At 38.2% G+C, this 12,235-nt stretch overlaps 1 protein-coding gene across 1 annotated transcript in view; it reads left to right on the forward strand.

Moving 5' to 3' along the window:
* Positions 1-412: 412 nt before the first annotated feature.
* MYO1C (myosin IC) overlaps positions 413-12,235 on the forward strand; it is a 567,598-nt gene continuing 555,775 nt past the window's right edge. Inside the window, exon 1 of the mRNA XM_053706236.1 lies at positions 413-616. Within this exon, the coding sequence (XP_053562211.1) occupies positions 527-616 (90 nt within the window). The 5' untranslated portion in view covers positions 413-526. The remainder of the gene's footprint in view (positions 617-12,235) is intronic.

Consider the following 12,235-nt stretch of genomic DNA (forward strand, 5'->3'; position numbering starts at 1 on the left):
TGGTAAGCCTGAGCTGCAAGTACCTTTTCCTGGTCTACGAAACTGAACTTTTCACCTTTCCTTTTAAAAACGTAGAATCATGGGTGACTGTGTATTAGGTTTAACATTCAATACCAATGGAAATATGCCAGCAACTCTCATACTGTATCCAATGTAGCTTGACCTCTCCTGGTGTCCCTATGGGGACTGTTAAACTCTTAAAATCACCATAATGACAATGAGCATAAATTAGTGACTTGGGAAGGCCTTGACATTCTGAGAAACAAACTATGACCCTCTGGAGAAAAAAAAATTCTTGAACTTTCATTGTCAGCATTCTCACCTTGGCGTTGTATAAACATATAATTCCGGATTGCCCACTTAAAATAAAGTTCTCTGAGAAATAAGATTTCCAGTCCTTCCTTAACTTCCCTGAGATCAGGCAGTTCTAACACAAGGGCTTGAGGTTGGTTTGTACAAATAGGAGAGAATCGTACAGATAGAAGAGAACTGGATAGAACACGGCAGATTGTTGCATTTTAAACAAATGGAGCTCAGGATTGAGTGCATTCCCACCGGGGAGATCATCCGAGTGGCTAAAGGCGATGGGGAAATCATATGCGCCAACTGCAAAAACGTAAGATTATTTCTCAAAGTCTAATAGATCTATATGAATGTTCCGACATGAAGATGCAATGGACCTAACTAATTGTTATGGTTCAGGGTTAGACTCATTTTTTTGAGAACTGCCATGAAATATTAAACATTTATTCAATCATATAATAGTGCGCATGTGCTCTCCTGGGTTGCAGTTAATGACAGAAAAACTAAAAATCTGCATAATTAAGCAATGAGTATTTTCTGTTTTCAAACAGCCATTTAGCAATTGATTCAATCTCATTACCAGTGGAGTATGATTTGTTACCCAAGTGATTTTTCCCATTAATAAAGAACATCTGCTTTTTAATGCTGCTTTGTTAGCATATAAGAATTGTGTTAGCAGAAAATGCTGTGTGAAAAATAATCTTATGTGCAGCTTTAAAGGGACAGTGCACTGTGAAATTGTTTTACTTCAAAGGGACATGAAACACAAATTTTAAACAACTTTCTAATTTGCGTCTATTATCAAATTTTTGATGTTCTGGTATATTTTGTTGAATAAAAGGTCAGGTGCGTGCAAGTGTCTGGAACACTATATGGCAAGTATATTATCCATTTGCAAGAGCACTAGATGGCAGCACTATTTCCTGTCATATAGTACTCCAGACACCTACCTAGGTATGCTCTAACTGAATTAGGGGTTCATATGCCTTTGATATGTTTTCAATGACTTGCTATATTAGCTGCAAAATATAAAATATATGATAAATTGCTCCTTTGTGTTGATTATTGCATTTCAAATAGCTGGCTTTATTTTTTTTTTTGAAACCTCACCCAATCAAAATGTGTTCAGCTTGCAGGGAAATCAGATATCAGTTTCTATACACACACATGCTTCTTTATATTATCTCTGCCTGTAAACCAAAGCTCAGGACACTTGAAAAATGGATAATTGGAAACAAATTAAAGAGAACAAAAATGTAGGGTATACTGTCCCTTTACGTTCTGTTATACTGGCTGAATGTGCATTGTTTTAGATCTAAGTGTTTTCTGTAAAGGAGCTGTAAAAATGTTGCATATTTGTACAAGGGCAGGGCATGATTAAATAGCTATCATATTATAGTATGTGCTGAGCAACTTCCCTTATTGCAATAGATCAGATTAGAACAGTAAGCAATTATTCTACTTTCCAAACTGCATGCTGCTACATGTGGTGTAAACCTGAAGCCTCTAAATACGGAAATATAAGTCATTTTACTTCATTTTGTTTACTTACAATTCTACTTGTTACATACAGCCCCGCAGTCAGATATTTTATCTGTGTTACTATTTTAGTTTTCATTTCTTTGCACGTAAAGAGGTTACATTAAAACAGTTTTTTTTATTAAAATAGCAGGAAATTCATGTTTGTGTATAGTTCATCCGTAGAGTCTAGTTGCTCTTTTGCCAGACACTGACATTCCACACAAGCATAAAAACAAAAAGGGCTAGGTTACAAGCACATACATATATATTTACATTGCGGTCTATGGGAATACACAGTTCCCATAGGGACTTTTAATCTCACTCCCACCAACTTTAATGCCCCAAAACTGCCTAGTGCAGTTATTTTTTTTTATTAAAAAAATGCTTTTTTTAAAAAAATAAAAAACTATAATGCCCTCTATATTAGGGGCATTTGGGGCACTTTTAGAAAATTAACCAGAGATTTAATTTTTGATTAATTTTTGGAGAAACAATAACCAGTCACTTGTAATAGTTGTTTAATTTTCGCACGTCTACAAACAGAGGGCGCTCGATAATTTAGTGCTCCATTTGTAATCTAGCCCAAAGTATTTTGTCTTTGCTCAGAAAAAAATCCTCACTTTAATTAATAATCAGTTAAGGAGTTAAAACCATAGTTATATACAAACAGCAATGCAATAATAAAAATATTCTAACAATTCATTTTCTTTTTGCACTTTTATGTCTGGAATTATAAGTGAATAGTAAAAAAGATTTACAATAGAATCTTAACGAGGCCGGCATTTCAATGGGTGCGCCATTACCCTAATATTACAAGTGGTGAGATATGTTTTGCGCTTAAGAGCCACACATTAGCCTAGATTACAAGTGGAGCTCTAATTTACCATGCGTCCACAAATGGGCAAATATGCCCATTTGCAGGCACACAATAAATAACCAGCCATTACAAGAGGCTGGTTATTGCTAGAGCGAGTGTCTGACATCAAGAGAACAAGGCTCCCATTGGAGCCTATCGCCCAGATTTAGAGTTTGGCGTTAGCCGTCAAAAGCAGCGTTAAGGGGTCCTAACACTGCTTTTTACCGCTCCCGCTGGTATTTAGAGTCAGTCAGGAAAGGGTCTAACGCTCACTTCCAAGCCGCGACTTTTCCATACCGCAGATCCCCTTACGCCAATTGCGTATCCTATCTTTTCAATAGGATCTTCCTAACGCCGGTATTTAGAGTCTTGGCTGAAGTGAGCGGTAGAGCCTCTACCGACAAGACTCCATCTGCAGGAAAAAGTCAGTAGTTAAGAGCTTTCTGGGCTAACGCCGGTTTATAAAGCTCTTAACTACTGTGCTCTAAAGTACACTAACACCCATAAACTACCTATGTACCCCTAAACCGAGGTCCCCCCACATCGCCGCCACTATAATAAAATTTTTTAACCCCTAATCTGCCGACCGCACACCGCCGTCACCTACATTATACCTATAAACCCCTAATCTGCTGCCTACATAATATTTATTAACCCCTAATCTGCCCCCCCAACGTCGCCGCTCCCTACCTACACTTATTAACCCCTAATCTGCCGACCGGAGCTCGCCGCTACTCTAATAAATGTATTAACCCCTAAACCGCCTCACTCCCGCCTCAAAAACCCTATAATAAATAGTATTAACCCCTAATCTGCCCTCCCTAACATCGCCAACACCTAATTTCAAGTATTAACCCCTAATCTGCTGACCGGACCTCGCCGCTACTCTAATAAATGTATTAACCCCTAAAGCTAAGTCTAACCCTAACCCTAACACCCCCCTAAGTTAAATATAATTTTATTCTAACGAAATAAATTAACTCTTATTAAATAAATTAATCCTATTTAAAGATAAATACTTACCTGTAAAATAAATCCTAATATAGCTACAATATAACGAATAATTATATTGTAGCTATTTTAGAATTTATATTTATTTTACAGGCAACTTTGTATTTATTTTAACTAGGTACAATAGCTATTAAATAGTTATTTACTATTTAATAGCTACCTAGTTAAAATAATTACAAAATTACCTGTAATTAGGGGTTAATAAGTGTAAGGTTAGGGGTGTTTAGACTCAGGGTTCATGTTAGGGTGTTAGGTGCAGACTTAGAAAGTGTTTCCCCATAGGAAACAATGGGGCTGCGTTAGGAGCTTAACGCTGCTTTTTTGCAGGTGTTAGGTTTTTTTAAATAAATGTTTTAACATGGATATGGTTTATGACAAGGTGTTGGATTGAGAAGGGCTCAAAGTGTACATGTATGTGTGTGTATTTCTATGTGTGTAGATATATATGCATATGTGTATGTATCTGTATGTGTGAAGTGTTTTAAAATATATATAACTCAAAGAAGATCCCAGCACTGGGTTCTATAACAAGTTATTCAGTCACAAAGCATAAATCATTGTAACAATATCATCATATGAGGGGTACATTTCATTCACATACTCCTCCTCACTCAAACCCACATCCACCAAAACAGAAAAACATCAGACACGTTGCCAATCTATTCGCAACAAAACTAAAAATAAAAAGTTGCAAAAAAGGAAAAGAAAAAATCAGAGATAAATAACCCCCAAGGCGTCCCAAGGGGGAAATGTTCTGCATCACCTGCAAACACTTTCACTAAAAGTAAAGAAACCCCAGCTCTTGAGTTCAAATGTTCCTGAGTGGAGGTGATTGTACTCCTATTGTCAACACTCTCAAGTTATACAGTCCCAGTGTATTTTATTTGTTTTCATCAAGTCAAGCTTGAAACAAAGTATCACTTTCAATATGCCAGTTATATCAGCAAGCTTATTGCCAGCAATCACAAAGTATACAGTCCCAGTGTATGTACAGTTGTTTCTTTGCCAGATATTATATTCAGTATCATATCAGCATTTTACCAGGTTAAACTTGACATACAATCTTGCTGAATAGGGTTAAACATTGGTCTGTGATCTGTACTGTCTGCATCTGCACTAATTAATTTGATAGTCCATATATTTATGTGACAGTGATACAGACGATCGCAATACCGTAACAGTTCATAATGTAATCTTCACTCACGACTACCAATCTTCCCACTCAACACCCTCATATGTTTAGTGTAACACTTGCGTTTGATAGTAGGTGACTGAGTCTATGTCACAACTGAGTGGTCCGTGGTGTCTGTGAGTCTTAGTATCTGTATATGCGAGTAATTTAGTCTGTAGCCGGCTCCTACCTCACTGTCACCATTGTCCAGAAAGGCTTGCAGTCTTATGTAAGTAGTCTGTGTTTTCTTCCTCACCGCATGCAGAGTTTAGATACACAGAGCAAAGCAGAGCAGATGATAGCGTCATAGGATCTCCGACGCGTGTTCCAGGACTCCGCCCTTTGTCAAGGAAAATGGGGTGTGTACTGACAGGATGCCTTTTCTAGGTCATAACTGAATCTTTATTGGTTAATACCATTCAACCCCCATACATACGTTGTTTGCAGATGGAGGAAGACACAAAAAAACAGCTACCACATATAAATTAATTATGTCCATACCTCCCATCTTAATTTAAACTTGGCAACACAATATTTCTATGTATTAAAACACGGAATTGCTCTCTATAAAATATATGTACTGGCAGAGTAGAGATTGTGAAAAAAAGAAACCGACCCACCTCACCCTACAATCTCTTAATCAATTTATATTAAATACAGTATTTCATACAAAGTTGCCCCAGGAGATATCTCTGTTTAGACCCCTCGGTGTGAGGGTATCTAGTCTCCTGATCCACTGGGCTTCTTTTTTGAAAAGTATCTTCTGTCTATCTCACCCACGTCTAAGAGGGGTTACTCCATCCACTATCTGAAATCTAGGTTGGCTTTTATTATGGGAAGCTAAAGTAAAATGATATGCTACCGGGGCATCTTCATCATACTTCCCAACTGCTGCTTTATGTTGCCGTATTCTATCTTCAGCAAATTGAGTGGTTTTCCCTACGTATGCCAGCCCACAGGGACATTTAACCACATAAATGACAAATTTAGAATTACATGAGAACCGTCCCTTAATTGGGATCCTTTTCACTGAACGTGGATGAGTGATCGAGTCCCCCTGCTGCATAGAATGACATTGTGAGCAATTCATACAGGCAAAACAGCCTTTTTCACCATCTCCAAGGTTTTCCTCATTGAGCCCAAATCTGCCCTAATGAGGTCATCCCTTAGATGTTTATTACGTTTATACAAAAAGAGCAGAATGTCATTAAAAAAAATTCAAACCTGATTATCTTCCCGCAGCAAATGTCAAAGTTTCAAAATGATAGACTTAAGTTTCTTACTATGGAGACCATATTGACAAACAAATGGAACTGAGAATTTCTTAGATACTTTGGCAATATTCAAAACCAGTATTTCCCTGGGGTATCCTCTTCGGACACATTTTTGGGCCATCTCCTCTAATCTCTATTGACAAACTAACGGATCATCAATTATCCTTTTAGTTCTCATAAGTTAAGTAAGGAGTACGTTTTTAATTAGAGTTGGTGGTTGGAAGCTCTCGTAATGTAATGTATTGTTTCTGTCTGTCTCCTTAGTGAAGAGACCACACCTCAGACGATTCCCCCTCACAACAACTTGAGTGTCTAGAAAACTAACACTCTCCTGACTATATTCCACCATGAATTTCAAATGGTCATTGGACTGATTCAACCGGGACACAAATTGTAACAATTCTTCTGTCCCACCTGTCCACACAAGGAAAATATCATTGATGTATCTGTGCCAACCTATCACATAGTCTCTATACCCCGTATCACTATATACCTTCTCTTCCTCAAATTTCCCAACAAAGAGGTTTGCATAGGTGGAGGCTACATTTGAGCCCATTGTGGTCCCCTTCCTTTGGACATAAAATGTATCCTCAAAGAGAAAGCAATTGTCATATAAAATTATTTCAAACAGATCCTGAATCAATCACCTCTCACTTGGAGAGTACAGGCTATCTTTCTTTAAGAAATAAAACACACTTTCAATGCCCAAGCAGTGAGGGATGGAGATATAGAGACTTGCGATGTCCATTGCGACTAATATACTGTTACTAGTCACAATGGACATTGCAAGTTTCTTTTTTCACAATCTCTACTCTGCCAGTACATATATTTTATAGAGAGAAATTCCATGTTTTAATACATAGAAATATTGTGTTGCCAAGTTTAAATTAAGATGGGAGGTATGTACATAATGAATTTATATAAGTTGCAGCTGTTTTTTTGTGTCTTCCTCCATCTGCAAACGTATGTATGGGGGTTGAATGGTATTAACCAATAAAAAACATAATTTATGTAAGAACTCACCTGATAAATTCATTTCTTTCATATTAGCAAGAGTCCATGAGCTAGTGACGTATGGGATATACATTCCTACCAGGAGGGGCAAAGTTTCCCAAACCTCAAAATGCCTATAAATACACCCTTCACCACACCCACAATTCAGTTTAACGAATAGCCAAGAAGTGGGGTGATAAGAAAGGAGTGAAAGCATCAAAAATACCGGAAATGACAAAATTTTGCGCCAAAAAAGTTTGCGCCAAAAATGACGCAATAAAATGAAGCATTTTCTGCCCCCGCGAGCCTAACAGCCCGCAGGGAAAAATAGTCAATTTGAAAATTTTCAAGGTAAGAAAAAAATATTTATTCATATGCATTATCCCAAATAATGAAACTGACAGTCTGAATGAAGGAATACTGATTATCCTGAATCATGGCAAATATAAGTTTAAAGACATATATTTAGAACTTTACATAGAAAGTGCCCAACCATAGCTTAGAGTGTCACAAAAATTAAGACTTACTTACCCCCGGACACTCATCTACATATAGTAGATAGCCAAACCAGTACTGAAACGAGAATCAGTAGAGGTAATGGTATATAAGAGTATATTGTCGATCTGAAAAGGGAGGTAGGAGAAGAAATCTCTACGACCGATAACAGAGAACCTATGAAATAGATCCCCTAGAGGAAGACCATTGTATTCAAATAGGCAATACTCTCTTCACATCCCTCTGACATTCACTGCACTCTGAGAGGAAAACCGGGCTCCAGCCTGCTGCGAAGCGCATATCAACGTAGAATCTAGCACAAACTTACTTCACCACCTTCATGGGAGGCAAAGTTTGTAAAACTGAACTGTGGGTGTGGTGAGGGGTGTATTTATAGGCATTTTGAGGTTTGGGAAACTTTGCCCCTCCTGGTAGGAATGTATATCCCATACGTCACTAGCTCATGGACTCTTGCTAATTACATGAAAGAAATTCAGTTATGACCTAGAAAAGGCATCCTGTCAGCACACACCCATTCTCCTTAAAAAAAGGTGGAGTCCCAAAAATGCGCATCGGAGATCCTATGACGCTATCATCTGCTCTGGTCTGTGTATCTGAATGCTGCATGCGGTGAGGAAGAAAACGCTGACTACTTACATAAGACTGAAAGCCTTTTTGGACAACTATGACAGTGAGGTAGCATATACGGATACTAAGACTCACAGACACCACAGACCACTCAGTTGTGACATAGACTCACCTACTATCAAACGCAAGTGTTGCGCTAAACATGTGAGGGTACCAAGTGGGGAGATTGGTAGTCCGAGTGAGTGAAGATTGCATTATGAACTGTTACGGCATTGCGATCGTCTGTATCACTGTCACAGGAAGATATGGACTATCAAATTAATTAGTGCAGATGCAGACGGTACAGATCACAGACCAATGTTTAATCCTATTCAGCAAGATTGTATGTCAAGTTTAACCTGGTGAAATGATGATATGATACTGAATATGATATCTGGCAATGAAACAACTGTACATACACTGGGGCTGTATACTTTGTGATTGCTGGCAATAAGCTTGCTGATATAACTGGCATATTGAAAGTGATACTTTGTTTCAAGCTTGACTTGATGAAAACAAATAAAATACACTGGGACTGTATAACTTGAGAGTGTTGACAATAGGAGTACAATCACCTCCACTCAGGAACATTTGAACTCAACAGCTGGGGTTTCTTTACTTTTAGTGAAAGTGTTTGCTGGTGATGAGGACCATTTCCCCCTTGGGACGCCTTGGGGGTTATTTATCTCTGATTTTTTCTTTTCCTTTTTCTTTTTGTTGCGAATAGATTTGCAACGTTTCTGATGTTTTCTGTTTTGGTGGATGTGGGTTTGAGTGAGGAGGAGTATGTGAATGAAATGTACCCCTCATATGATGATATTGTTACAATGATTTATGCTTTGTGACTCTGAATAAATTGTTATAGAACCTAGTGCTGGGATCTTCTTGAGTTATATATTATTATTAGGGTGGTTAGACTATATCCTATCCTGGGCACGGGCATATCATTCATTGGTTATTGGTTTATGAGATAATAGCGGTACTGTCACGTTATCCAATTACTGTTTTAAAAATAGATTACAATATGAAATCATAGTTTGGCATCTTTGTGGAGAAATTTAAACTTTATTTTTCCATGTGGCAAGAATAGGCCTATCCGAAGTATGGCTAAATATTTAAATACTTTTTTACTCTCTGCTTGTAGAACAAGACTGTCTTAATGTTCTTTACATTTTATTTTAGAGCTATAGCCAATATGAGTTTTTCAGTGCACCCCCATAGAAGTCTGTTATGTGAGGGATTTAGTGCACTTGCACTATTCAATATGCAGATGTTAGGGCACCCTAGGCCAGTGATGGCTAACCTTGGCAATCCTAATGTTTCAGAACTATATTTCGCATGATGCTCAACTAGACTGCAGAGTGCCTAAGCCTAATTTCCCTATAAAGTCAATTTTTTTTTATCATATACCCGTAGTAGTATTATTTAAACATATTTTTTTAATCTTTCACTAAAAAAGGTGATCGTTACAGCTGTTTAAAGTTTAAAACAAATAAAAAAATGAGTGTCTAAACACGAACCTTTAGCAAAAAAAACCAACAACATGACATATTTTGTCAGAGCAGCAATATTTGTTTTTCAAAAAAACAACCGCAAACAAACAAACAAACAACAAAATACCTGTAATATATATTTTTTTCTCAATGTCATTCAACTTTATTAACACACAATTTACAAATGGTTATGTGCAGTGGCGTAGCGTGGGTTGTCAGTGCCCAGGGCAAGGCAAGTATTGCGCCCCCCCCCCCCCCAACCCCATTTTAGATATGCTGCTTCTTCTTACATTTGGGACAAACCAAGCAAAGACCCAAGCCTGGTAGATCACATAAAGCAAGGGACACTGTCTCCTCTCCCACAAAATGCTCCCTTAACCATCTTTACTGGATAACTAACAGTTATTGCTGATGATACCCATATCCCCAAAATATGTCCCTTGTCATAAGCAGCTGCTAATCAGTAGCGCCTTACAAACAAAGCCATGAAAATAATATATTGGCAATACAAGAGGCAGTGGGTGAAGCCTGCAAGCATTATGTGCTATCCCCCTGTGATCAAACCCTGTCTGCAGCTCTCCAGAGTTGGGCAAATATATACAATATTAAATTTTAAGATTTATTTTCATTTTACACATGGGTGGAAAGCCCCCCTTAACCCCCATCTGGTGGTGACATGTCCTGATCTGTAAAACTTCATGGTACAAATACTGAAGACCACAGGGTGCACCCACCCCCACATTGCAGCACCCCATATTGTATATGTGGTGCAATAGGTTTTTGGTAAGTCGTTAAAAAGAGGAAAAGGGGACACACAGGTTGGCAGCTGTTACATAAGGTTGTCCCTGCTGGGCAGACTGTCTTTTGGGTGACAATGACATATAAAAGTGTGGTATATATTCTACCTTAATAAATATAACAATTGTAAGTAATCAATATAAAAGGGGCATGGGACAGACAACCCAGCATTACATTCATATATGGGGGGCGGGTGTATGGTATTTAGGGGGTGCTGTTAAATTTATTTACTAACACAAATTATAGTTATTTTTTTTACTTTAAATGCAGTAAGGATGGGTTTAATGTAAATAAAAAAGGCAATGAGCACCCAAACCCTAAAAATCGGTAAAAGTCCACACCTCAGGAGTCCAGCAAGAAATAGATTCAAGATGGGGAATTCATAGGACTTCTTTGATAGGAGACAAACACAGTGAAATGCCTGGTGAGCAGCACAATCATGGTGCCAGACAGCACACAAATCCCTAAATCTACTTCTGCCCTAGGAAGATCATGGAGGGGAAAAATCAAATACAGGAAACAAGGCCTCATTTTTGTCAACTGTCACAAATATACTTTTTTTGTGCAAGGACAAGATGGCGTAAGTTGTAATCAGAATCCGGTCAAACATGAAAGTATGGTCTCTGATCACACCACCATCCCACTAACTAGGTAACTGGGGTTAACAAAAAGGCAGAGCCCAGCCATGTTGCCACCAGTGCCACAGGTTTGAAAGAGATTTATTGCACTTTTTAAGGATTCCTCCCCCCCCCACCTCTGCTTAGAGATCCTTAAAAAGTGCCCCAGGCAATGCATGGCATTCTGGCTCTGGGTCCTTTGTTGGAAGGGAACTTAATTGTTGGGTAATAATAGAACCGTAATTAAGCTGCATTTTGCATGTTGCTAGTATCAGGCAAAAACAGGGCTATAAGTAAGTCTGGTCCTGACACCTTACCTTAGTCGCGACATCACCACATTCCTGACGGGTCGCAGAACAGAGCTGGGGGCCTGTCAGAATTTTTAGCCTCCCTTCTTCCCTTTGCTAAGTTGAGGCTGGAAGCGCCCCTCAGAATTATGCGCCCGGGGCAACCGCCCCTGTTGCCCCCCCCACGCTACGCCACTGGTTATGTGCAATGTTATGGTTATTAATAGGGACTTTAGGGGAACTGTTTGACTATATACATTAATCCCAAAGTTCTCAATATAGTTTGTACAGTTAATTGTAGTAAATCCCTTGTTAAAGGCCACAGACATTGCATAAGTACCACCCATTTTAATAAACATTTAAAGGCATGTTTACGTTTTAAGAGATATGCAATAAAAACAAGATCTATGTTACAACTAAATGGTGTGTGTGTGTGTAGGAAGAGTCCACCCCTGCCATGCAAAGCCTCACAATTATGCAAGACAGTTTTGTTCACTGCCGAATGCGGAGCCGAATATAATCTTGTGCAAGTCAAACACGCCAAAACCTGATCACAGATCTCTGTGTGTTTCACCTGCACAAGAGGACATTTGGTTTAGAAAATAAACTAATACAGGTTTTATATATATATATATACACACACACACACACATATATATATATATATATATATATACACACACATATATATATATACATATAAATATATACATATATATATATGCATACAGAAGAGAGAAGTGTTCTAACAGGAACGAACAACAGCTCATCAGCTAGTTCTCTGGCGAT

This window comes from Bombina bombina, chromosome 3 (assembly GCF_027579735.1).
Source record: "Bombina bombina isolate aBomBom1 chromosome 3, aBomBom1.pri, whole genome shotgun sequence".
Classification (NCBI taxonomy): Eukaryota; Metazoa; Chordata; class Amphibia; order Anura; family Bombinatoridae; genus Bombina; species Bombina bombina.